The sequence below is a fragment of the Felis catus genome, chromosome E3 (genome assembly GCF_018350175.1).
Source record: "Felis catus isolate Fca126 chromosome E3, F.catus_Fca126_mat1.0, whole genome shotgun sequence".
NCBI lineage: Eukaryota > Metazoa > Chordata > Mammalia > Carnivora > Felidae > Felis > Felis catus.
This window is the reverse complement of record NC_058383.1, coordinates 32,355,503-32,380,116: the sequence shown is the minus strand read 5'-3', so window position 1 is coordinate 32,380,116 and position 24,614 is coordinate 32,355,503. Positions and strand designations below refer to the sequence as shown.

General features: G+C 51.5%; 1 protein-coding gene and 1 long non-coding RNA gene across 5 annotated transcripts in view; one reads left to right on the top strand and one right to left on the bottom strand.

Moving 5' to 3' along the window:
• Positions 1–18,685, bottom strand: part of TEKT5 (tektin 5) — a 41,599-nt gene extending 22,914 nt beyond the window's left edge. For 2 of the 4 annotated variants that reach the window (XM_003998869.4, XR_006590931.1), the window contains exons 1-5: positions 18,033–18,678; positions 15,291–15,374; positions 14,316–14,386; positions 9,556–9,699; positions 5,369–5,591 (exon numbers count right to left, since the gene is read on the bottom strand). In XM_003998869.4, coding sequence (XP_003998918.2) covers positions 5,369–5,591; positions 9,556–9,699; positions 14,316–14,386; positions 15,291–15,374; positions 18,033–18,608 — 1,098 coding nt within the window. In that variant the 5' untranslated portion in view covers positions 18,609–18,678. Of the gene's footprint in view, positions 1–5,368; positions 5,592–9,555; positions 9,700–14,315; positions 14,387–15,290; positions 15,375–18,032 lie in introns of all 4 variants that reach the window. The other 2 variants (XM_045047399.1, XM_045047400.1) reach the window with 2 other exon arrangements.
• Positions 15,962–17,079, top strand: LOC109495293. Its single transcript, XR_002150631.3, has 2 exons — positions 15,962–16,414; positions 16,865–17,079. It is a non-coding gene; the product is annotated as an uncharacterized LOC109495293 (long non-coding RNA).
• Positions 18,686–24,614: the final 5,929 nt, after the last annotated feature.

Genomic DNA, 24,614 nt, shown 5'->3' with positions numbered 1-24,614 from the left:
CATGGAAAACCATGTTGTTCACACTGGCGAGGGGTACCGGCCACAGTGTGAGCCACAGTCAGTTAAGCGTCTGACTCTTGATTTCAGTTTAGGTCATGATCGAACGGTTTGTGAGTTCGAGCCCCACATCGGGCTCTGTGCTGACAGTGCAGAACCTACTTAGGATTCTCTCTCTCTACCCCTACCCAGCTCATGCGTGCATGCTCTCTCTCTCTCTCTCAAAATAAAGAAATAAAATACACTTAAAAAAAAAACTGGCCAGACATTGCTGCCTGCCCCCAAGTTCTTAGCCGGAGGCTGGTGCTCTCTGTTTAAAACAGGCAAAGAAGGCATTCTAGCATCCGATCGGGACTTCCCTCTTGAGATCACTTAAAGGACTGAGAAAAGATGGAAGGAGGAATCACTTTCTTGCTCGTAACACACACAGCATCACCTCCCCTGCCAGGGCCTGGCTCCCATACTTCAGGATCAGCACTGTTCTATCGCAGTGTCCCCATACCTCCCCCAACCCTGCGCCTTTCCCCCATATTGAGGGTCCACCTCCTACGAGGCATGTTCAACTCCGTCACTGGATGCAGGTGAGGACTTATGCTGATCTGGAGCCCCCGGGGGCCCCAGCTCTCGACAGCAGCAGCCTGTTCCCAGGCCATCAACTGCTTCAGCCCGGAGAAGTCACCAGCCTCTCTCCTAGCAGAGGTCAACAGGACTGAGGCACATCAAAGGCCCGAAAGTGCAAGGGGGAAATTCAAGGACGGGGCCCAGGATGAGTTACAAGGTTTGGGCTGTGGCCTCGGGGACGGAACCCTAGGATCATGGTACACAGCTAAGGCTGTCTTCTAAACCCCTGCTGGACTCAAAATCTGCATGGGGAACTGTGTAGACCTGGCCGTTCTAAGTGGATTCCTAGGACCACTTGGGCAAATATTTGCTCTGTAGCACAGGCGCGGATGGGGCCCTAGAATTCTCCGGAAATGCTTCTTGCCAAAAGCAATCAGGCTGAGCTCAACAATGAACAGTTAAAACTTTTTTTTTTAAGTTTATTTAAGAGATTGAGCAAGCACGTAAGCAGGAGAGGGGAGGAGAGGGAGAGAGAGACTCCCAAGCAGGTTCTGAGCTGTCAGCGAAGAGCCAACACGGGGCTTGAACCCGCGAACTGTGAGATCACGACCTGAGTCAAAACCAAGAGGCAGACGCTTAACCAATTGAGCTGCCCAGGTACCCCAGAACAGTTATAACTTTAAAGGGAGCACCCTCAGGGGCGCCCGAGAAGCTCAGGTGGTTAAGCGTCTGCCTCTTGGTTTTGGCTCAGGTCATGATCTCACAGTTTGTGGGTTCAAGCCCACGTTGGGCTGTGTGCTGACTGCTCAGAGTCCGGAGCTGGCCTCGGATTCTGTGTCTCCCTCTCTCTCTGCCCTCCCCTGCTTGCACTCGCTCTCTCTTTCAAAAGTAAATAAACATTAAAAAAAATTTTTTTTAATGACTATTAATAAAAATCCACATGATTGCAAAACGTCTCTGATCAGCGTGGATGAGACTGTTAGTAATAATCCCAAACTTGCCCGGAGAAATTTAGGGAAAAGGCTGTGCTCCCCACCTCCACCCAAAAGATAGTTTTCCTTCTCCACTGATAATATAAATACTTTGAGTCAGCTTCTATCGAATGTTTACCACACGCCAAGCACCGCACACAAGACTCCACACCTTAATCCACTTTGAGTAATGTCCTCAAGGAGGAATTCTCGTTCCCAGTTTCGCGGGTGAGAAACCAGCCCCTGAGACCCACCAAAGGAGCTTCCCGCGTCACCTCCAGGCCTCAGACTTTGTGCCACGAAACATGCCAACGTGCGGCATTTGACCCGCCATAAAAAATGTCTCATTAAAAGAAAATGCTTGTGCAAGAACCGAAAGGGGGAAGCGATCCCCAGGTCCCCCTGGGGAAATGGATCCACGGCGTACCCATCCGATGAGATACTGTCCAGCCTTATGACAGAAGGACATTCTGACATGATCCACTGCACGGAGGGACCTCGGAGACACTGTACCCAGTGAAGTAACCCCCGTCACAAAGGAACAAAGGGTGTCTGATGCTACAGGTGCAAAATACCCAGAGCGGTCAATTCATAACAGACGGGAAGTAGGGTGGCAGCTGCCAGGGACACAGGGGACGGGGGAGTGGCCTCGCGGGCAGGGAGTTCATTAAACACGGGAGTTCTTTTCAGTTGGGGAAGACGCAAAAACGTTCCGGAGACAGACGGCGGTGGTGGTCGCACAACAATGAGCGGGAGCTTTGCACGAGTGAACCCTACACGTAATAATGATTGTTACGGACTGAGCAGTTTGTGTCTCCCAAAACTCACGGCAAAACCTCATCCCCACCGTGACAGTAAAAAGACGTGGGGGGTCTGTGAGAAGTGATTAGGTCATCAGGACGCTCACGAATGGGATGGGTGTGCCCTGATTAGAGAGACCTCAGAGAGCTGCCTCTAAAATCCCTTCTGCCGGGACACCACGAGAAGACGGTGTCTGTGGACCAAGAACCGGCCCGCCACCAGACAATGAATCGGCCAGGGCCTTGATACTGATGCTTAGGATCATGAGGGATAAATGTCTGTGGTTTATAAGTCTATGGTATTTTTGTTAGAGCAGCCTGAACAGACTAAAACAATTGTACATTTTTTGTTATGTTTGTTTTACCACAGTAACAGGACAGTTCTTCCTGGAAGAAGGAAGGAAGGAAGGAAGGCAGGAAGGAGGAAGGAAGGCAGGAAGGATGAAGGAAGGAAGGAAGGAAGAAGGAAGGGAGGAAGGAAGGGAGGGAGGGAGGGAGGGAGGGAGAAGGGAGGAGGGAGGGAGGGAGAAGGGAGGAGGGAGGGAGGGAGAAGGGAGGAAGAAGGGAGGGAGAAGGGAGGAGGAAGGGAGAGAGGGAGGGAGGAAGGAAGGAGGGAGAAAGTGAGGGAAGAAAGAAGGGAGGAAGGAAGGAGGAAGGAAGGGAGAAGGGAGGAGGGAGGGAGGGAGGGAGAGAGGGAGGGAGGGAGGGAGGGAGGGAGAGAGGGAGGGAGGGAGGGAGGGAGGGAGGAAGGAAGGAAGGAAGGAAGGAAGGAGGGAGGAAATGAGGGAAGAAAGAAGGGAAGAAGGGAGGAAGGAAGGAAGGGAGGAAGGGAGAAGGGAGGAGGGAGGGAGGGAGGAAGGAAGGAAAGAAGGGAAAAAGGAGGAAGGAAGGAGAAAGGGAGAAGGAAGGAAGGAAGAAGGAAGGAAGGAAGGAGGGAGGGAGGAAGGAAGGAGAGGGAAAGAAAATTAAAATTAAAAGCATTATTCATGGATCATTTTAAAAAAAAAAAAAACAACAGAAAATTCAACCTCATAGGTTCCTCTCCTTCATCACACAAAGATTGAAGGGGTGTCTACTATGTGCTGAGAGGTACACTAAGCAGGGGGGCTCCCTTGCTGAAACGGGGGCGATGCCCTGAAGAGACGCAGACAGACAAGTGAACCAACCAATACAGGAAAATCACGGCCACCGACACAGCGCTTACTATGTTCCAAGCACCGGTTCAGCGGGTTTATATAATCCTTCTGGCAGCTCGGAGGTCAGAACCATTATCATCTCTATTCTACACAGAAGGAAACTGAGACACAGAGAGGTTAAGGAACCTGTCCAGGATTGCAGAGATGGTGAAGCCAGGATTCACACCCAGGCATTCCATGCTTCTAACCCCACACTGTGGGCTGGAAGGAGTGATGATAAACTACATAAAATGCTGTTTGTAGTCAGCAAGCTACAACCTGTGGGCCACATCCGGCCCACTGCCTACTTTTGTAAATAAAGTTTTATTGGAACGCAGCCATGCTCATTTGTGTGCCTACTGTCTGTGGCCCATCTACACGAACAGAACTGAGTATGTGACAGAAACTGTACGGTCTGCAGAGCTGAAAATAGAATCGGGCCCTTAACAGAAAAAGTTCAACCCTGTTCTGGAAAGATTAACAGAAAAATGTCCAGTAAAGGGGGGAGGGAAGGCATAGACGTCAACTCTGTCTTCTGAAGATATCTCACATCTCTCCCTTCCCCCACCCGTCTGAGGCTCCCACCCTGGCACAGGCAGCCATCCCCTCGCCCCGGACGCCTTCCAGAGCCTCTTAACCATTTCCCTGTGAGCACTCTTCTCCTCTGCAGCCCTTTTTCCATCCAGGAAGGAAAGAGATCCACCTGGGGATAAGACTGGAGCCCAGTGCCTTTTGCTTAAAACCCTTCGAAGGCTCGCTACTGTTCTCAGAGCAAAATCCGGACCCCTCACCAGGACCTGCCAGGACCGTATGACCCGAGCCTGCTCCGTGCTCCAAGTTCATCCTCCACGCGTCCTTTGCACTCGCTGCCACTCTTGGGAATGAATAATCTTCCCAACATCCCTTGGCTGCCTAACTCCCTAGTGACCTGCTCTTGATGTAACTGTCACCTGCTACCGGAGCTATAGGGTGGTGTATGTGGAGGGCTTACACCGCCCAGCAATTTCCATTGAACCTTGCCTGCAGGCCCCTCACTGCCCCCCAAATATACATACAACATACCTTTGTGGCTATAACTATTTTATGAATGCAGGTCCAAGGCTAGTCCCCTGCCTTCCCCCCCCCCCCCACACCCTGCAATGGGAAGGTCATCCCTAAGTCCTTCCTGTGTGCAGATTACACACCGCTCTCTTCCAGAATGCAAGTGTCAGGGGGATCAGGGCATTGTTTGCATGGCCCCTCCTTTCATTCCTAGCCAGCGGCCAGCACGCATGTGGCTCCCCAGGAGGCTCACCGAATGTGTGCAGAGCAGGGAGCACAAAATCCATGCAGAGAGGAACCCCCCCCCCCCCCCCCCCCGCAGAGGTGAGGGGCGGCCTGTTGCATTCGCACAGGAGCAGTGGAGAGGGCAGTACGGGGGAAGCAGAAAGACAGTGACATTAGCCCATCCTTCAACCCTGATGCTGGGGAAGCCTTTGAAGGTAAAAGGTTACATTTGCAAAGATGCTGATGTGGGCAGAGATCTGCTTGGGCCCATTTTCTGAGCCTCTGATAACCGCACCCACTCTCACCGGGCACGTTCAGCTGCAAGGCCCCGAGATGGAGTGAAGGACCCCAGGGGCCGTCAGCAGCTTCTTGGGTGCCGTGGTGACAGCCGGGCAAGCCAGGGGCACAAGGAAAAGATTTATCCCAGATGCTCGAATCCTGGGACGCTCAGGGACCCTCACCTTTACTGGTGGACAAGTTGGTCGACCCGGGAAGGTGGGATGGGGCAGGAGGGCAGGTTGGCCAGAGGCTGCTGCCGCCCTCGGGAGGAGGTGAGGATTCGGAAGCGTGGACGGTGGCCCTGGGGCGTCTCGCTTACCTTAGCCAGCTGTGTCTGGAGCTTATTCTTCACGTCTGTCACCTCGGAGATGCGGGCACTGAAGGCCAGGTTGGTGTTAGTAAACTGCTTCCACATCTGGTCTGACAAGGTCTCCAAGAGGTTCTCAGCCTCCTCCCGCAGCCGGATGGAGTTGGCCCGCATGTTCTGTGAGTGCCTGATGTTGTCGTTACTGAACTTGGCCCAGGTCTCGGGCACGGAGACCCTGCAGGGAGCACAAAGACGAACTGAACACAGGAGAGGAATCGGGGGGCTGAAGACAGGCCTTGGGGAACCCCCGATCTGGACAGTCTCACCTTGGGCACCCCTGACATCTGGGTCGGGACCATTCTCTGTTGGGGGGTGGTTCACCCTGAGCCCCCCTCTACCCACTAGATGCCAGCAGTAGCTCCCCTCCAGTCACGACAACTAAAAATGGCTCCAGACATTGCCAAGTGCCCCTTGGGGGAGGGGACAACGGTCCCCTCGCCCCGGCTGAGAACCACAGGGCTAATCCAAACCCCCCACTTCACAGAGGAGGCGGCTGCAGCCTAGCAAGAGCGGATCTCCCAAAGGGCACTTGGTGCCTTGTCACAGAGCAGAGATTCCTTCGAGAAGCTCCTTGTCAACTACCCTCCCCGAAGTCACAGACACAGGCCGCGAAGCAGGCCTCGGGGGCACATGCTGACTGCAGGGCTGCTTCCGTTCCGCATCCATCACTGCACAGACTCATTCATTTGACCAGAGTTCTCTGAATGCCCACCACATGCCATGATCATCCTAGGCACTTGGGAGAGAACCATACACAAGAACATCAACCTCCCTGTCCTCAGGGCGCGAAGTTGCCAGTAGAGGAAGAAGGACATTAAATAAAGATCTGTACACACGGAAGGACTGTAGACAGAGAGGGACTGATGGAGGTGGTCATTACGTGCCCGTCAGGGTTATAAAAGGAAATAAAAAGGACGCTCAGAGGGCATTGAGGCGCCCTTGGATGAGCAAGCTCACGAAACCGTCACCACCAAAGTCGGGAAGGGCAAGGGGAGAGGGCGAGGAAGGGTTGGGGAGCCCTGGAGGAGCACACACCCTGGCGGGGGAGGGGTGCTGGAAGAATAAACCCCCAACATCCTTCTCTCCCTGCCCTCAGCCTCCCGCTGGTGCCCCCCCTACTGGCCGAGCCCGAGTGGGAACCCCATGGAAAGGCGGTCTGCAGCAGGCAGTCTCCACTATGGGACCGCCCGCAGGGCGGCTGAAGGATGGCTCTCAAGGCAATCCCGGAAGGCTTCTCAGAGGCGGTGAAGCCTAAGCGATTCAGTTTCGACAACAGAAGGTACTTCCTGCCTGCTTACGGAAATCCTTGCAACATAAAACCAATGTGTTGCATGGGGGTCCTCTCTGGGAAGCCCATGAGAAAGAGGGACACGCACTTCTCTGAGCGGGCTCCAGGTCTGGGGTCAACCAGACTCGGTACCTTTTTTTTTTTTTTTTTAATGTTTATTCATCTTTGAGAGAGACACAGAGCTCGAGTGGGGGAGGGGCAGAGAGAGAGAGAGGGAGACGCAGAAGCCAAAGCAGGCTCCAGGCTCCGAGCAGTCAGCACAGAGCCGGACGTGGGGCTCGAACCCAGGAATCGTGAGATCATGACCTGAGCTGAAGTCGCACGCTTAACCCACTGAGCCACCCAGGCACCCCCACTAGGTACATTTTTAAGGTCTTTTCTAGCTGGGAAGCCTCCAGTTCTTAAATAAATCATCTTTATTTTCAGGCAGTAGAGAAAAAAGAGACTCAGTTTTCTGAAAGAGGAGTCTCTCTTCAGACATTTTAAAGCACGCTTAGATTGCATGGTGAAGAGAAATTAAAAAGCAAACAGATAATATGTGATTGTCTTGTCTGTCTTTTGCAAGAGTTAAAAATCAAGCCGTAAAGGAGGTCTAAGCCTTCTGGAGATGGGAGAGGGTGCTGTGTCTGATCCTGACCTTTCATCCAACAAAGACTTGAGGCTCAGAGAGGTAAAGTGCCTTTGCCAAGGTCACACAGCTACTCACCATCAGTCCAGGGAGAGGGAGGCACCAGGGACAGCAGAAAGAGACTGCAGATTGACTCTGTCTCCTGCTGCTGAACGGGGCACTGTTCAAGGTCAGGAGCAGCAACCTCTAAGCCCTTGCCCTCCCCTGGAGCAGACAGCTGTGCTTCTGAGAGAAAATAACCAAATAACCTGCTCAATCACACTCTCCCTGGGGGGGATGTGCTTGTCGGCTGGTGTGCCTCCGTAGGGGGGACGTGGTTTCTGGAGCCTGTGTCCTCTAGATGCAGGAGGCGGCAGGCTTTGCCAGGAGGCAGGAAGGTGCCCAGGTAAAACACACAGGCTTGGTGCCCAAGGTGGGCTCAGATTATCGCTCCTCGGCCTTTTGCCTAAGATCAAGTGCAACGTGGGCTCAGATGGGTCCAGTCACTTCAACTCTCTGAGCCTTAGCCTCCTCATTGTAAAAAGGGGATAATAATGGTGCCTACCGCCCCCCGCCCCCGCCCCGGGGTGGTTGAACGACTAAATGTGAAACCCCTATCTTGGCCACCGTAACAGCAAGCCCTTGATAAGTGTTTATCCTTCACAAGATGCTGTTTGTAAAGTGCAGTGCCCAGCAGGCTCCGAGTCTCGGCCGTGAGCTTTCAGGAAGGCATCCATTTGGGAAGGGAATCCTCCAGACCTCCAGCTGCGGCTGAGGGGGCCGAGGCCCCTGAAGTCCTGCTCGCATGGCCAGCCAGCCCCACAGGGGAGTCAAGTCGCCTTGTCAGGAAGAGGAGGAGGGTCCCCAGAAGCTGCTACTGCCGGCAACCCCAAAGGGTCATTTCAACCCTTGGGTATTTACTAAGGTCCAGGAGGTGGCCCCGGGCTCCAGCCAAGGAGATGAACAAGAAATTCCTCTCCTTTCTTCCCTCCCTCCCTTTCCCCTTCCATTCATTCATTCAACAGTTACTGCACACCTACTAAGTGCCCAGCACAATTTTATGTGCTAGAAGTTTTTTGCTGTTTTTTTTTTTTTAAGAGACCAAAATAGGGGCACCTGGGTGGCTCAGGTGGTTAAGCATCCGACTCTTGATTTCGGCTCAAGTCATGATCTCATGGTTTGGTTCATGAGATCGAGCCCCGAATAGGGATTCTCTCTCTCCCTCTCTCTGCCCTTCCCCCACTCCACACATGCACTCTCTGGTGCGCGCCCTCTCTCAAAATAAATAAACTTAAAAAAAAAATGAAACCAAGATAGATACCACCCCCCCCCCACCTGCACCCAGAGCACCTCTCTGTCCAGCCATCATGACCCTGACCTTGGACTGCCAATCGGGAAAGCAGGCCCTAGTTCTGCATGAAATTCCATCAACAGTGACGTGCCCATGACGTTGTCAGGTACACAGAGGCACCTAGCTCAGAGCTGCTGTGACAAGTAAATGGGGTCATACAGCAAGCACTCAATAAATATTCGCTGCTGTCACTCCCCCACACCAGGCTCTGTGCTCCGCGCTCCCCACACCCACCTTTTTATTCTCATAGCAACTCTGGGAGGTGGGCACTGTTTTTATTCCAGTATAGATGAGGAGATCGGAGCCCAGAGAGATTAAGTACTTTGCCCCAAGCACTAGTGGGGAGGCTGAATCTGAAGCCAGGCATTCACCGGAGGGCATCAGTTACTCTCCCAGCTGAGCTTGAATGCCTCCTCCTTCTGGTTACACCCGTTCTGTTTCAGAATTTGTTTGGTGGAATTGCCAGTCAGGGTGCCCGGCATGCCCTGGCCCAACAGCAGTGGCTGTGGGACCCTCACTCAGCCAATCCCTTGCATCCTCTCGCTGGAATTTGAATCTTGGGTAAAAGGGGGCAAGAACAAAGAGACAGTAGTGCGCTGACAACACAGCTGATGAGCTCCCACTTCCTGGCTCGTTCAAGCTGCCAGGACCTTCCCTTCCAGCCTTCTCCTGGAGTCTGTGGCTCCCCCACAGCCTTCCAGTAAATTCCATCTTGTCTGAAGTTAGCCAGATTTGGATTCTGTGGCTCGCAACTGAGGATCCCCACTCAACCACTTTGCCTCTTACTTTACTGGTGCACAATGACCTTTTGTGGCTCTTGGCAGGAGCAGACCCAGAAGCCCTCAGTTTCACCAAGCTTGGCCAGAGAGGGGGACCAAGAACCCAGGACTTACGTGCCATCGACTTTCTCCATGCCGTGGAAGAAAGTGATGCAGTCTGACGTGTTCCTCAGGTTATAGCACTTCTCGTCGATAAACTGGGCCGAGCTTTTGTCCTCAAGGTCCCTCTCGAGAGCGTGCTGAGCATCTCGGTTATCCCTGTGGGGGGCAGGGATTTGTCCGTCAACTGTGCACTTGCCCAGAGTCCCTCACGAGAGGTCAGCCAGGAGGGTGGTGCAGAGCCACCGGTGAAAGCCAAGTCTCTGGACTCCCAGGAGGGTGCTTGATCTACCCTCAATGGCTTCTCCGCCTTTTTCCCACCTTAATGCCCCCACCGCATACCCAGCGCCTCCCCGTACTTCTTCCTTCGCCCCAATCCAAGCAGATCCGTTGTCATTTAGAACAGGGATGGGCAAACATTTACTGTAAAGGGCCAAATGCTAAATATCTTAGGCTTCGTGGGTCGTAGGGTCTCCGTTGCAACCACTCAACTATGCCGGAAAACAGTCTTAGGTCATAGGTGAATGAATGGGCGTGGCTGTGCCCCAATAAAACTTTACAGAAACAGGCTTCGGACCAGATTTGGCCCTCCCAGCTGTACTTTGCTGACCTGACTTACAAGATACGAATTCACACTTTGGAAAAAGCCTGGAATCAATTTAAATCCCTTCGCACATCATTGTGTCTGACCTTCTGCCAGGCACAGAGGGAAGAGACATGATTAAGACCCAGTCCCTACCTTCAAGGTGCTCACAGATTTGTGTAAATTCAGTACAAATGAATAAAGAATGAGAAGGGCAACAGTAAAGGTTTGAAAAGGGTACAAAGTAACACAGAGAGGGAAGCCACCAACTCAGGGTGAGGAAGTTTCTGAGTTGGGTTTCCTAACAACAGCAGACAGGTGAACCGAGTTGGGTTGAGGGGATGAGAATTCCAAGCTCAGGGCACCACGTGTGTAAAAAGCAAAGCAGGTAGAGACATCCAGGTGTTTGGAGACCTGTAAGCAGCGTATGAAGGCAGGCAGAATCAGGGACAGGGCGGAGTCAAGGATTTGTGCGGCACCAGGAGGTAGGCGGAGTCAGGAACTAACTGGACAGTCAAAAAAGGGTGGAATCTAGAGACTGGGGAGAAGTCAGGGATTGGGCAGAGTTGGTGACTAGGTGCAGCCAGGGATTGGGCAGCCAGGGATGGGTGGAGTGAGGGTCTGGGTTGAGTCCGTGGTGGGTGGAGCCAAGGAGTGGACAGTCAGGTATGGGTGGAATCGGAGAGTGGGTGGAGTCAGGGACGGGGCGGAGCCAGGGATTAGACCGTCAAGGAAGGTTGGAATCAGGGACTGGGCGGAGTCAGGGACAGAGCAGAGGTGAGGAGAGGACAGTTGGCAGGCCGAGTACTTGCACCTGCAGGGTTAGTATCTTGGCCAAGAAGCTTAGATTTAAAGGCCACCGTGTGCCAAACTCCAGACCCTGGAGAACCACTTCCGTGATTCTTGCCGTATTCTCAAAGTACCTGCACTATTATTTACTTGTTACTTTTCTTTTTTAAAATATAAGTAAATGTGTTTTAAAGGGAAAATCTACCTCACTGTCTTTAAAGGAACTTCAGTAGCGCTATTAATGGGTCACCTCCAACATAAATACTAAGTAAACAAGAACAGAATCCTAGACAGATAGAATCTGTTGTCTCCAAAAGGTTCTAAGCCTGAACCTTTTTGTTTCTCTCTTGATTGAAATAAGATTAGTCCGTGTTAAAGACACACAAGCATTGACTAGGACTTTTGCCTTGAAGTGATGGGGAATAAAGAAGGGAATAACCTTCACTAAGCCGGGTGATGTCTACACCACCTAAAGTGAGTGTGTGTGTGTCCGTCTGTCTGTCTCTCTCTGATCTTTATCTCTTTCTGCCTCATCTTTCTTGGTTTCTCTCTGTCTTGGGGACTTTGTGTCTCTCTTTGTCCCTCTCCCCTGTCTCTGTTCATCTTTTTTACACTTTCTTTTTCTGCTATGGATCCGGATGCTGGTGAGGGGTTTCAAAGAGGCCAGAAGCAAGGACAGTAAATCCTGGCGGTGCGCTCCCACCTACCAAAATGCTCAGGAAGTCATGCTGGGACAGGAGGAACCATCCTGAGGTTCCTGGGGCCTTCTGAATTAGCAAAGCCATGGAGAAAGGGGGCCCTGTCCTGCCTAATGAACTGGAACATGAAGACCAGAATGCTAGAAAACATCTATGCCAGAGCATCAGAGGGGACCCAGGGCCTCAGAATCCCTGGTCAGCTGGTCCAGCTTCCTAGCCCATGCTAATAAGCTTAGAGAAAAGGGGGCCGCCTCTGTCTCCCCTCCTTGGCCCATGACATAGAGCCCACCCAGTGCCACGGCTCACCCTGATGGCGGCCTATGAGGAAAAGCTCGAATATGGCCTCTGCCCCGCCAGGAAGTGCCTTTTGTGCTTTGCCACAGGGCATCTGGTGAGGTAAGGACATAGTTCTGCCCAGATGCAGGCCTGAGGCCCCACCCACAAAACCCTGAGTCAGCAGCCCAGTGCCAGGGCGGCCGCCACCTGAGCAGGTCAGCGATGGAGCCTCCCCACAGGGGCAAGGCCACACTGAGTTCTACCCCATCAGTGAGGCTGTGGCCAGGTCTAGATTAATTAGGGTGCCCCGGAAGCCATCCTCTGACAAACGGGCCACTGCCCGAGGTCAAACAGCCTCTATGGAGGGTGGCTGGTCCTCAGTCCCAGCAAAGGGGAGGGTCGCCTCTCCACCTGCTCTGGTTCTCTCCTCCCACCCTCCCTGCCTGGGCTGCCTTCACCTCTCTGCGTCTGTCCCCAGTCTCCATCTATTTTCCTCGTTCTGTGTCCATTCCTCTCCATTTCTCTGGCTGTCCTTACTCTCCCACATCCTGTTCATTGCTGGGATCACACCGCAGTCCCCTCCCACCCCCAGTCCTGTCTTAGGATTTCCCTTCTGGGGCCCAGCTCCCCAATTCCAAGTTTCTGGGCTTTTCTTCCCCCTGCTGGCTCCAACTCCAGCCCTCTATCACCACAGCACCACGGTCTGCCATCGCTCTATGTCGACCACAAATGGAAAACCACTCTTTCTTGTCCAGAATGGGTGATCGTAAAAACAAGGGCAAGAAAAATACAATCAAGACATGTGCCTGCCCAAAGCGCTCCCTTTGTTAAAATGTCCCCTTTAAAATGTAAGTATGGGGGCACCTGGGTGGCTCAATCGGTTAAGCATCCGACTTCAGCTCAGCTCATGATCTCACGGTCCATGAGTTCGAGCCCCGCGTCAGGCTCTGTGCTGACAGCTCGGAGCCTGGAGCCTGTTTCGGATTCTGTGTCTCCCTCTCTCTCTGACCCTCCCCCATTCATGCTCTGTCTCTCCCTATCTCAAAAATAAATAAATATTTTTAGAAAAAATTTTTAAAAAATAATAAAATGCAAGTATGTAGGGGTGCTGGGTGGCTCAGTCAGTTGGGTATCCCACTGTGGCTCAGGTCATGGTCTCATGTTTTGTGGGTTCGAGCTCCGCGTCGGGCTCTGGGCGGACAGCTCAGAGCCTGGAGCCTGCTTCCGATTCTGTGTCTCCCTCTCTCTCTCTGCCCTTCCCCTCACGTGCTCTGTCTCTCTCTCTCTCAACAAAAATAAACATTACATAAAAAATTTAATGAAAATAAATAAATAAAATACAAGTATGTAAGCGTTTTTTTTTTTTTAAGCAAATTAATTTACAGACAAACATGCGGCAAACGATAGTGGAACATGGGAGTGGAAATGTCAGAAATCAGGACCCAGGCAAACAAACGACAGAACTCAACTCTGCTTTCGTCCACCCACCTGTGCCTGCAGCCACTGCTGTAGTTGCGTCTCATTTCGGACCCCACCACCTCTGACGGCGGCCCTGACCGCACCCTTAGGTCACCGCCCCGGGTGCTCTCTTATCCCCGGTGACTGTCTCCTGTCACAGCAAGCCAGAGCAGCAGGCCCCCAGGGCTCATGTGCAAGCTGCCCAGCACCCCTCAACATCCCAGCCAGGCTACCCACATGCCCCACGCAGCTGGAGGGGAGGCTGGGACTCTCTTGCTCTCGGTGTCTGAGTAAATGACAAGGAGAAACCAGCAGAGCAGCGTGGGCTGTTAAGGGTTAAAGGCAGTGCCCAGCTCCTGTGTCAGGAGTCAGGAGGGAAGGCTGCCTCCAGGGGACCCGGGGGCCAAGGGCTCAGCTATGGGCCCCAAGCCCTGTAAAACTCGGGCCTCCTTTTAATCAAGAGGGGAGCCTCCTGGCCTGTCGGGATACTGGCTGTGTCATCTTCCAGGAACAAAAAGCCGATTTCTTTTGAAGACTCCTGGCTCCAGGCGTCCACCAGATCCCTTCCAGAGATGCCCTGGCCACTCACCTTGGTGCCTGATGCCACGCTGCTCTGCCATTTCCCGCAGTTCAGAACGCACACGCAGAAGCCACAGGCTAAGAGGGGCCTCAGGGCGGCCGTTTCTTTTGTCACGACCCCAAGGGCAAAATCTGAGCGACCAGGCGGGGCACAGCTGCCCACTGAAATTAGCCACGGGGAGGGGGGCGGGGCAGGCATTTACAGCCCTGAAATTGGCAAATGCTGCGAATCCGAATTTTACTTTCTTTCCCAGAGAGCCTGTTGTCAAACTCTCACCAGCACACGCTGGCCGAAAGAACCACCTAGAGACCGAGAGCCCGTCCGCTTGCCCTCGGAAGCCGGGGGAGACCCAAAATAGATTCCAAGAAGGGAGAGAGAAGGCAGCTCTTACCGCATCTGGATATCAATTCTTTGAGCTAGTTTTCTCATGTGTTCTTGGCAACATTTTAGCAAATCCACTTCCTGCAATGAAAAATGTCAAAAGGTCAGGGCACTCTGCCTCCCCCCCACCAGTGGCCCCACCCTCCTACCCCTCACTGCCCACCTTTGACCCCACAGGTGAAAGTTCAGGGTGGGATCCATTTCCTGCCTCATCGCATGCACGTGATCCGTGGGCCAGCTGGCTAAGGGTCAGCTGTGGAGGCTCCACATTCTTTAACTTACTTGCTTCCTTTGTCATATAATTCCAGATTAAAAGAAAATTTAGCACCTGCTATGTGCCAAATGCTCATCGCTAGATTACTTTATCATTAAGTTAAATAATGCATATGAAATGGTACAGCGTGTGACAAATAGTGGCTCAGGAAACGCTGGCTTTTTTAAAAAATTTAAATCCAGGGGCGCCTGGGCGGTGCAGTCGGTTAAGCGTCCGACTTCAGCCAGGTCACGATCTCGCGGTCCGTGAGTTCGAGCCCCGCGTCAGGCTCTGGGCTGATGGCTCAGAGCCTGGAGCCTGTTTCCGATTCTGTGTCTCCCTCTCTCTCTGCCCCTCCCCCGTTCATGCTCTGTCTCTCTCTGTCCCAAAAATGAATACATGTTGAAAAAAAAAATTTTTTTTTAAATTTAAATCCAAGTTAGTTAACATATGGCGTAGTCATGGTTTCAACAAACACTAGCTTTTATTATTGTTATTTATTGGTATTATTATCATGATGCCCATTTGGAAGGGTCCAATGGCTTCATTTCTCCCTGTTCTACCCCCCCATCCCCTGCAACCTCGGCCCCCACCAAAGCTTTCTGAGCCCTGACTTTGCTTGGGGTGACGTGTGACTTCTGCTCCTGACAGGCAGATCAGAGACCTCTCTGACCAGCAGGGGGCCCCCTCCTCACCCCGGGGGGTGCTGGGCAGACCCAGGAGGCACCTTACCTGGATAAGGTTTTTCTCCACATTGTCGTGGACCAAGTCAATCCCTATCCTTTTCTCTCGATGGTACAGACACTCCAGGGCCACCTGTAGGGAGCAGCAGGAAATAGTGTTTTCCCCGCACCTGTATATAGACCCTGAACGGAGGTGACTCACAAATACATTTGCCATGGTCTGTCTTATCCCCGGGAAACCCGGATGCTTCATCACTGTGCATGTGGGTACGCTCCCTGCATGGCTGTGCGTGTGGTAAGCTTCCACACCCCCACTTGTCTCTCGGTGGGGACCGTGAGATGCCATGACTGAGGATGGGTATGATACTGCTGCATCTCTCACAGATTAGCTGTTTGGGTGAAGTCAGCTCGACAAATGTAAAGCCCTAAAAATACGGTCAATCAGTATTACCTACGCATATACGTGAAAACCCCTTTGTGAAGATCTGTCAGTGGGGGGAGAGCTTTGGAAAGCGATCAGGCGCAAGGGAGACACAGGCAACCCTGTTGCACAGCCGCACACCTGGAGGCTCATGTCGTGGGGACAAGGGCAGAGGGGAACAGAAGACGGGCCTCCGAAGGGGCTGCTCAGGGGAGCTTCCGCAACAGGGGGCTGAGAAAGGGTGGTGATTGGGCCGCCAGCCTGTGATGTCACAAAGAGTAGCAGAAGTGTGAAGGAAGCAGACGAGCACCGCATCTTGGTGCCGGGTGGCAAACACACCTGCAAACTCTGAACGGAGAGGGGTTCACTGATTTCACAAGGATTTACTGAGCCCCTCTTCTGACCACACCCGATCAAGGTGCTGGGGATACCACAATCAACCGACCAGATGGTCCCTGCCGTAACAGAGAGGAGACAACACACACAAGTAAACACACAGAGACACAATCCTGTGATTAGGGCTTGGATGAGAATAGTCAGGGTGATGTGAGTGCGTGGGAGGAACCGGTGGGGGGTTAGCCAGGAAGGACTTCTCTAAGGTGGTGACAGACCAAGACCTGAATTAGCAGCAGCAGCAGCAGAGAAGAATGGAAACAATGTGCCCGGAAGAGGGAACAGCAGATGCAAAGGTCCTGAGGTAGGAGGGGAGCACACAAGAAGCCACTAGAACCGGAGACGTGGAGGCTAGTGCGGTGAGCACGGGCTGGGCTGCTCAGGCTCTGGAGTTGGTGACAGAGGGGGTTTTTGTGAGAGAGTGTGGAGATCCAGTTTAATATTTAAAATCGCCCCTCTGGCTGGAAAATGGGAGGGAGGGCAGGAGTGGGGAGGACAAGAAGGAGGCAGTCACCATTGTCCAGGGAGGTGGAACTGAAAGGTCTTGGGAGCAGCAGAACATCATCCTATATGACTGCAATTAGCCCCCAGGGCATGAGGCAGATAATGCCAGTTCCTTACCCAAAGTCCACTCCAGGACCCAGTGAAAACCACTCACTTACCCAGACTCCTCTGCAGCCAGGGAACCCATGAGAGTTCTGGCACATGGGCCAGAAATGGAAACGCATGGTGCTTCCTTCCAGAAAACTCTCATTCCCTGACACAGTTGCACCTTTGCTCTTTGCCCTACCCCTATCTTTCTGCCTCAGACGAGAACATCAAAATGCTCCTTGAAGCAGCAGCAAGCACTACGAGATATGAAAACTCCTTGCGAGCAGGAGGACAAAAGCCACACGCTAAGGATGGGACAGCAGAAAGACGGGCACCTGGGTCCTTTCCGGCATCACGTGGAAGCTGCAGCAGCCCGCTTTGTTTCCCTCTAGAATTCTCATTATGGCAGAACAATAAATTCCTTCTTGGCCGAGCTGCAGGCCAGTACCCATTACATGCAGCTAAAAGCAATCCCAACCGATCTGGGTTACGGTTGGAGAACAAGAAGTGTCCAGAATGCCCACATTCAGGTATTTATTCGTCTAGTCAACAAATATTTACTGAGCACCTACTGTGTGCCATGCACTGTGCTATGTTGGGGAGACGTTCAAAACATTGGCCCAGACCACGGGCAATCAGCACAGACACTGTTCACTAAGGACCAGCACAGACACGCTGCCCGTCACAGCCGGGTATCAGTCTGGAACACACCGGTGACAAGGCAGACAGAAATCCCTGCCCAGGGAAAAAAACAATCAGTAAATATACTGTGCGGGGCGCCTGGGTGGCTCGGTCGGTTGAGCGTCCGACTTCGGCTCAGGTCACGATCTCACGGCTGGTGGGTTTGAGCCCTGCGTCGGGCTCTGTGCAGACATCTCAGAGCCTGGAGCCTGCTTCGGATTCTGTGTCTCCCTCTCTCTCTCTGCCCCTTCCCCACTCACATTCTGTCTCTCCGTCTCTTAAACATAAACATTAAAAAAAATAGAAAAATAAATAAATAAGTATATGTGTAAGTTACAGAGTATGTTACAAAGTGTTAAGGGCTTTGGAGAAAAACACGGCAGTTAGTTTATCTTCTAAAGACCAGCACATGCGTGCACACACACGCGCGCACACACACACACACGCGTGCGCGTGTGGAATGTCTCGATAAAACCTTGGCAGTTCTGATGTAAGCCCAAGGAGCAAAGGAAATCCGGTTCAGTCTCAGGAACCCTGATTTGACTGGAATAATCCTGCGCCGTAGGAACTGATCACAGACGATCACCCAGCTGGAACCCACCTGCAAGGTGCCTGTTGCCTTGACCTTCCCTCGGGAGGAGCAGAAAGCCGGGGCTGCGTCTCAGCGGCCGCCTCGCCCCCCCCCCCCCACTTACCCACACTCACCTGCAGCGGACAGTTGAGTTCCTCGGCCGCGCACTCCAGCCGCCTCTTGACAGTCTCCATGCTGTGGGTCTCGTTCAGAAGCCTCTCCAGCTCGTAGCCCAGCTCCGACTTCCAGAAGCCAATGTCCGACAGCCGCTGGCCCAGGTTCCGGCAGGTCCCCTCCTGCATCTGGCGCGTCAGCTCGTCCTTGTCCTGCATGAGCCGCATGGAGTCGCCCGTCAGCCGGCTGGCCCACAGCCGTGAGGCCTCGGCCCCTCGCATCTGCAGATCGTTGGACTTGTCCCAGTCGCGTGGGCTGTAGCGGCAGAAGAGCGCCGAGCGGAGCGCCGGCAGGATGGTGGGGGGCCTCAGGGGGCTGCGGCCCGTGGCTCTCTCGTCCACGCAGGTCTGGGCGTTGGAGACCTTGTAGAAGAGGCTGGGTCTCCATGACTTCAGGTAGCGGTAGCCAGGCAGGGAATAGGGCTGGTAACATTCCTGGGTCTCCGGGGCGGGCCCAGCGGGGGGCAGTGCCCTGAAGGCACAGGCTTTCTTGGGGCCACAGTAACTGGCGGTCTGAGAGGTTCCCAGAAACTCCATCCTCCCCCATCAGCTGCGCTTGGGCAAAACTCTGCGGGGCCACCGCACCACAGGAAGGGGAAGGCTCTTCCCTTAGGGATGGGCAGGACCTCTGTGACTCGGGACTGTTGTCATAAAGCCTGGGGGAGCGGGGCGTTGCTGGGACGCTTGCTCATTTCAGGCCAGCTGGGCCCGTATTGTCCCCATCAAAGCACATGCAAAAAATAATAATAATAATAAAATAAAGTGAACTGAGTTTCTCAATCCACACAGAGGTGCAAAAATAGCCTTTGTCTAGTTTTCCATAACAATCGAATGTGCCTGTCCCACCTAACTGCCTATGGGAGCAAACGTGATGTAATCCACTCTGGCAAAGTCTTAAGGGCTTAGGGCCAGTCTGGTCCAGGTGAGTCGTCTTCCTGTCCTCTTTGTCCCCAAGACGGCACCAAAATGGTGCGTCCATGGCGTGGCATAGTACTCAGCAATAAAAAGGAACCTCAAATGTATTAAGCTAAGCGGAAACAGGCTCAAAAGACCACGTCCTGTGTGATCCCGTGTAGATGGCATTCTGGAAGGACCGATGCATAGGGCCAGCAGACAGATCAGGGATTGCCAGGGGCTGGGGGAGGGGATAAGACTGACCACAAAGGATCAAAGGAGCGTGAGAAAACGAGAGGGTGGGGACAGCAGGTCGTGTTCTATACCTTGACTGTGGCGGGGGCTATACAATTGTCAGTATTTGTCAAAGCCCACAGAGCTGTCCTCCAAAAAGGGTGACTTTTACTGTGCATAAATTATACTTCAGCAAACCTTAACTTCATAAAGGGGGCTGGGGGCGGATTGCAAGGCAGAGACCATGTCTGTCCGGCTCCCCCCCCAAGTCCCAGCACCCAGCACGCCGCTGCCTGAATGAATAGGCATCTAGAACCGAGAGGTTGTTGTGCCGGAAAGAGGCTTCAACCTTCTGTTCCACACCAATATTTTGATCCATCAAGAAACTTGCCCCCTTCCTCGGCTGGCGGGAGCGGCAATGAGAGGTCAAGGTACAGAACAAGAGGGGAGCGTGATTTGTGGGGGCCTCTTCCACTTCTGAAACGGGAAAGAAACTAACCCTCAAATAAACGGTCCTTGTCAGTGAAGTGTGACGGTCCATGGGAGGTTTCCCCGACTTGCCTAAAATTCCTACAGATGATGGTGGCTAGGAGAGACCTAAGGCAGAGAGGAATAACATTAAGCAACTTCTGTACAGCTGATGCTTTACATATACTCGTTTATTCTCCGCAGCGAACCTAGAAAGAAAGGCTTAACACCCACCCCTATCTTGTATGGTGGGCTCTCTACCCCCTCCATACTGACCATGCTTACTTTGTAGCAAGCTTTGTACGATCTTTAAGATAAACTCTCATGGGGCACGTGGGTGGCTCAGTCGGTTAAGCGGCCGACTTCAGCTCAGGTTATGATCTCACGGTTCGTGAGTTCGAGCCCCGCGTCGGGGTCTGTGCTGACAGCTCAGAGCCTGGAGCCTGCTTTGGCTTCTGTGTCTCCCTCTCTCTCTGCCCCTCCCCTGGTGGCTCTCTGTCTCTCTCTCTGTCTCAAAAATAATAAACATTAAAAAAAAAAGAAGAAGAAGAAGAAGAAGAGATACCCCACACAGGAAGGTCCTACACATTGAAGGCAGTCAAGAAACGGACCAAAAAGATTCAGGGTGTTTTGTGAGCACTAAACATTCATGTTCAAAAATAATAATGCGAGCAGTATCTACGATGGGTATAAAGCAAAATTTAGATTCTTCTCATCACGCCTCGCTACTTCCAGCTTTCCCAGATAGAATTACCATTATCAGTTTTTCCTGTCTTTCCCGAGATCCACTATGCATGTACAAGCACAGACACGCAGATGCTGGTTGAGGTGGGCTGGGGTGGGGCCAGAGTTGCTGTGTTTCTTACAGGTTCCCAGCTGAGGCTGGTCCGGGACCACACTTGGAGTAAGGAGGCTCTGAAGGAAGTTTTACAAGGGAAAAGACCTTGTTTTCGTGTTCCTTGTCATTGTATCCCCCGCGCTTAGTAAGATACCCGGAACGTAGTAGGTGCACGATTTGGGCTGGTTGAATGAATTTAGAAAAATGGATGGATGAGGGGGTGGATGGAGAGACGGACAGATGGATGGATGGATGAGCGAAAAGAACTTCAGAAGCCATTAAGTGAGAAAGAGAAATTGAGGACAGTTGGCCACAGCTCAAGTAAAAAGGAATGGTAAATGTGATAACCCAGTCCTAAAGACTCAGGGAATCAACTTCCAAAAATTTAGCAAGTGAAAATACTAAAAGCCAGGCCTTTTGAGAATAACTTTCAGGGGACTTCTAAGCAGCCTCAGGTCAAGGGTGGGGCAGTGACGTTTTCAAAGTCCATCCATGTTGTAGCAGATATGAGTACTTTTATTCCCTTTTTAAAAACATTTATTTTTGAAAGAGAGAGAGAGCAGGGGAGGGGCAGAGAGAGAGGAGAGAGACTCAGAAGCAAGCTCAATGCTGTCAGCGCAGAGCCCGATGCAGGGCTCGAACTCACGAACCGTGAGACCATGACCTGGGCTGAAATCAAGAGTTGGACGCTTAACCGACTGAGCCACCCAGGTGCCCCTTTTATTACTTTTAAAGCTGAATAACATTCCATGGTGTGGACAGGCCACTCTGTTTACTCATTCATCTGTCGGTGGACATTTAGGTTGTTTCCACTTTTCAGGTATCATGAATAATGCTGTTGTGAACATATGTGTGTGATCCTCTTGATTATCTATCAAGCGGGGGGATTGTTGGGTCCTGTGGTAATCCTCTTGAAGTTACTGTTGAGTTTTAATAAGATGTAAGGTTCAAATTCGCACATTTTTATTGCTTCTTCTCTATTAAATATAGTACACGTAGGGAACCCCTGACTACCCTGTCTGCCCTCCTACATGCAGACTCCCTGTGTTCTGTTTTGAGAGTAAGTTCCTAACGGTTGGGAATCAGGGCACTCTCTCTGGGTGCGGTTTCCGTCTCCAACCCCCTGGCGTGCTTTGTACACCTTTGTTCAGATAGCAGACCAGAGATACGCGAGGAGAGCCGAGATGGGAAGAAAACAAGACTCGGTTACCTCCATTCCGTCATTCTGTGTGACCACTTGTGCCCACAACGTACAATGGTGAAGCAGAGTGTGACCTTCGAGGTGTAATAATTTTATTTGGAAAGAGGACATTAAAATTTTTTTAAATGTTTTATTATTTATTTTTGAGAGAGAGAGAGAGAGCGTGAGTAAGGGAGGGGCAGAGAGAGAGGGAGACATAGAATCCAAAGCAGGCTCCAAGCTCTGAGATGCCAGCAAAGAGCCCGACGCCGGGCTGGAACTCAAAAACCGTATTATCATGACCTAAGCTGAAGTCAGACGTTTCACCAACTGCACCACCCAGGCACCCTGGAAAGTGGATGTTTTAGTTCACACATGAAATCTTTCCTGAATGCAGATGTAGGGGCGCCTGGGTGGCTCAGTCGGTGAAGCGTCCGACTTCCGCTCAGGTCATGAGCTCACAGTTTGTGGGTTCGAGCCCCAAGCGGAGCTCTGTGCTGACAGAGCCTGAAACCTGCTTGGGGTTCTGTATCTCCCTCTCTCTCTGCCCCTTCCCTTCCCTCAGAAATAATAAATGCATAAACTTAAAAAAAAAAACAAACCTGAAATGTAATCTTGGTATTTGTCAATCATATCAACAGTAACCAGGAACGAAATTACTACTGGGAACACTGTGGTTCAGAGGACCAGGGTGTTCAAACAATTACTCACTTCAGGTGTCAAAGATGCTAGGTGGCCACTGAGTAGAGACCGCTTATCCACCTCTTCAAGGTTTTTTTTTTTTTTTTTTTTTTTTTTTTTTCCAATCGTTTTCCAAGCATGCTGATGGGAAACGCATTCTCTTTCTGGAATCTCTGTGGGAGGTAGACGGGGTGGGACTGGGAAGATGAGAAGGAGGACACTTGAGAGACACCCCCTTACCCCCAGTGGGGCTCCCAAACTGGAAACACCACGTCCAGCACTGACTATTTTAATGCAATCTCTGCCTGCAACCTGCTATTTTGTGATCGCTGCCTGGCTTCCACGGGCCCTGAAGGGACGGCTTCATGTCCCTGAATTGAATGCGAAACCCACCCGTCTATCAGACCATCTTACTTAGGTGCTGCTGAAGCAGCACAGTCTGGTTAGAACTTTCTGCAGCGATCAAATCAAATCAGCAAGCATTCCTTGGGCGCCCCCTGTGGGTAAGCAGCGATCCTTCACCTGCGCCAAAATTTGTGACCGGAGGTGGCTGCAAGCAGTGCTGAAAAAACCAGCAAAATGTGGGGAAGATAGAAAATCCGGGAAGAAGCTGTCTTCAGGGCAGCCTCTGTGTGAGACCGTATCTCTCAAAAACAAAAGCGCATTTTACAGTAAGGCATTTTCCCCCCACTTTGAATTTCAAAAGGTATCTTTTTGGTGCTTAGAGCACCAGCCCTGGCTTTCTGGGAATCTCTCTGGGAATCTCCCTGCAGATACATGCCTGCATGCGTGCTAAGTGCGTGCATATATGTATCTGTATTCACCGCTGCATTGACTGTGGCAGTGAGAAAAAAAGCAGAACTGACGTCCATCAGTACAGGATGGCTAAATAAAATACAGAACACTCGCTGTAAGAAATACGCTGCAGCATAAAGGGTAGATAGGCCTGTAGGTGCCGGTAGGAAGAGATTTCTAAGATATAAGCGAAGGAAGCAAGATACAGGACCGTTTACATGGTACGATACCACTTACAACAGATACATAAGTACTTGCACAAGCAGAAACACTTCTGGAAGGATACGCAGGAACCAGTGCTAGAGTGCGTACCCCTAGCAGGGGCAAGAATGAAATTGGGGGGTTAGGGGCACAGAGGGAGGCTTTTAATTTTTGATTAAGCTATATATGTATATGTATATATGTATATATATATGTATATATATGTGTATGTATATGTATGTGTATATATACACACATACATGTACATATACACACATATGTATATGTGTATATATGTGTGTATATGTATATATATATAACTGAAAATAAAACTATAATATATATATAGCTTAATCAGTTAGATTAGATTAGATTGATTAGATTAAGCTATATATATCATAGTTTTATTTTTGTGTATATGTTTCATATATACTAGCATATATAGTATATATTGTCTAGTGCATATTATATATGAGATACTTATAATTTATATTTATACTTATAATTTGCATACTTATAATTTAATGGGACTTCCACATTTGGTCAAGATCACATAATAGAGATTGGCTGTACCCCTCAACTGAAAAAATTCAAAAACACTCAAACTATATAAAGGAATGATTTTTTTTTTTTGAGAGAGAGAGAGAGAGGGCACAAGTGAGAGGCAGAGAGAGAGAAGGAGAGAGAGAGAATCCCAGGAGGAGTGGAGAGACAGAGAGAGACAGAGAGAGAGAGTGAGCAATGATTTTTTAAAGTTTATTATTTTGAGAGAGAGAGAGTGTGATCAGGGGAGGGGCAGAGAGCAAGGGAGAGAGAGAATCCCAAGCAGGTTCCATGCTGTCAGTGCAGAGGCCTACTCAGAACTGGATCTCCGGAACTGTGAGATCATGACCTGAGCCGAAATCAAGAGTCTGATGTTTAACCAACTGAGCCACCCGGGCGCCCCATAGAGCAGTGATTTTGACGTCAGTGGACATCAGGCCATGAAGGACAGTCATCCTGAGGGACGAGAAACACACGAAGTGAGTCCAACAGTTACCCCAGCTCACTGCCTGGACACAGATTCCAAGCCACAGCACAGGTATGGGGAATGCCCTGAATGGAGGGGACAGAGCTGGGAAAGTGGAATGCCAGGGTGGCTGGAGTCTGAAGGACAGAGCTCCAAAGAGGAGAGGGCTACCTAGAGCGAGCTCCGGAGATATGCAGAGGGGGCCCCCTCCAGTAGAGCATCACCAGAGCACAGGTGTGCAGA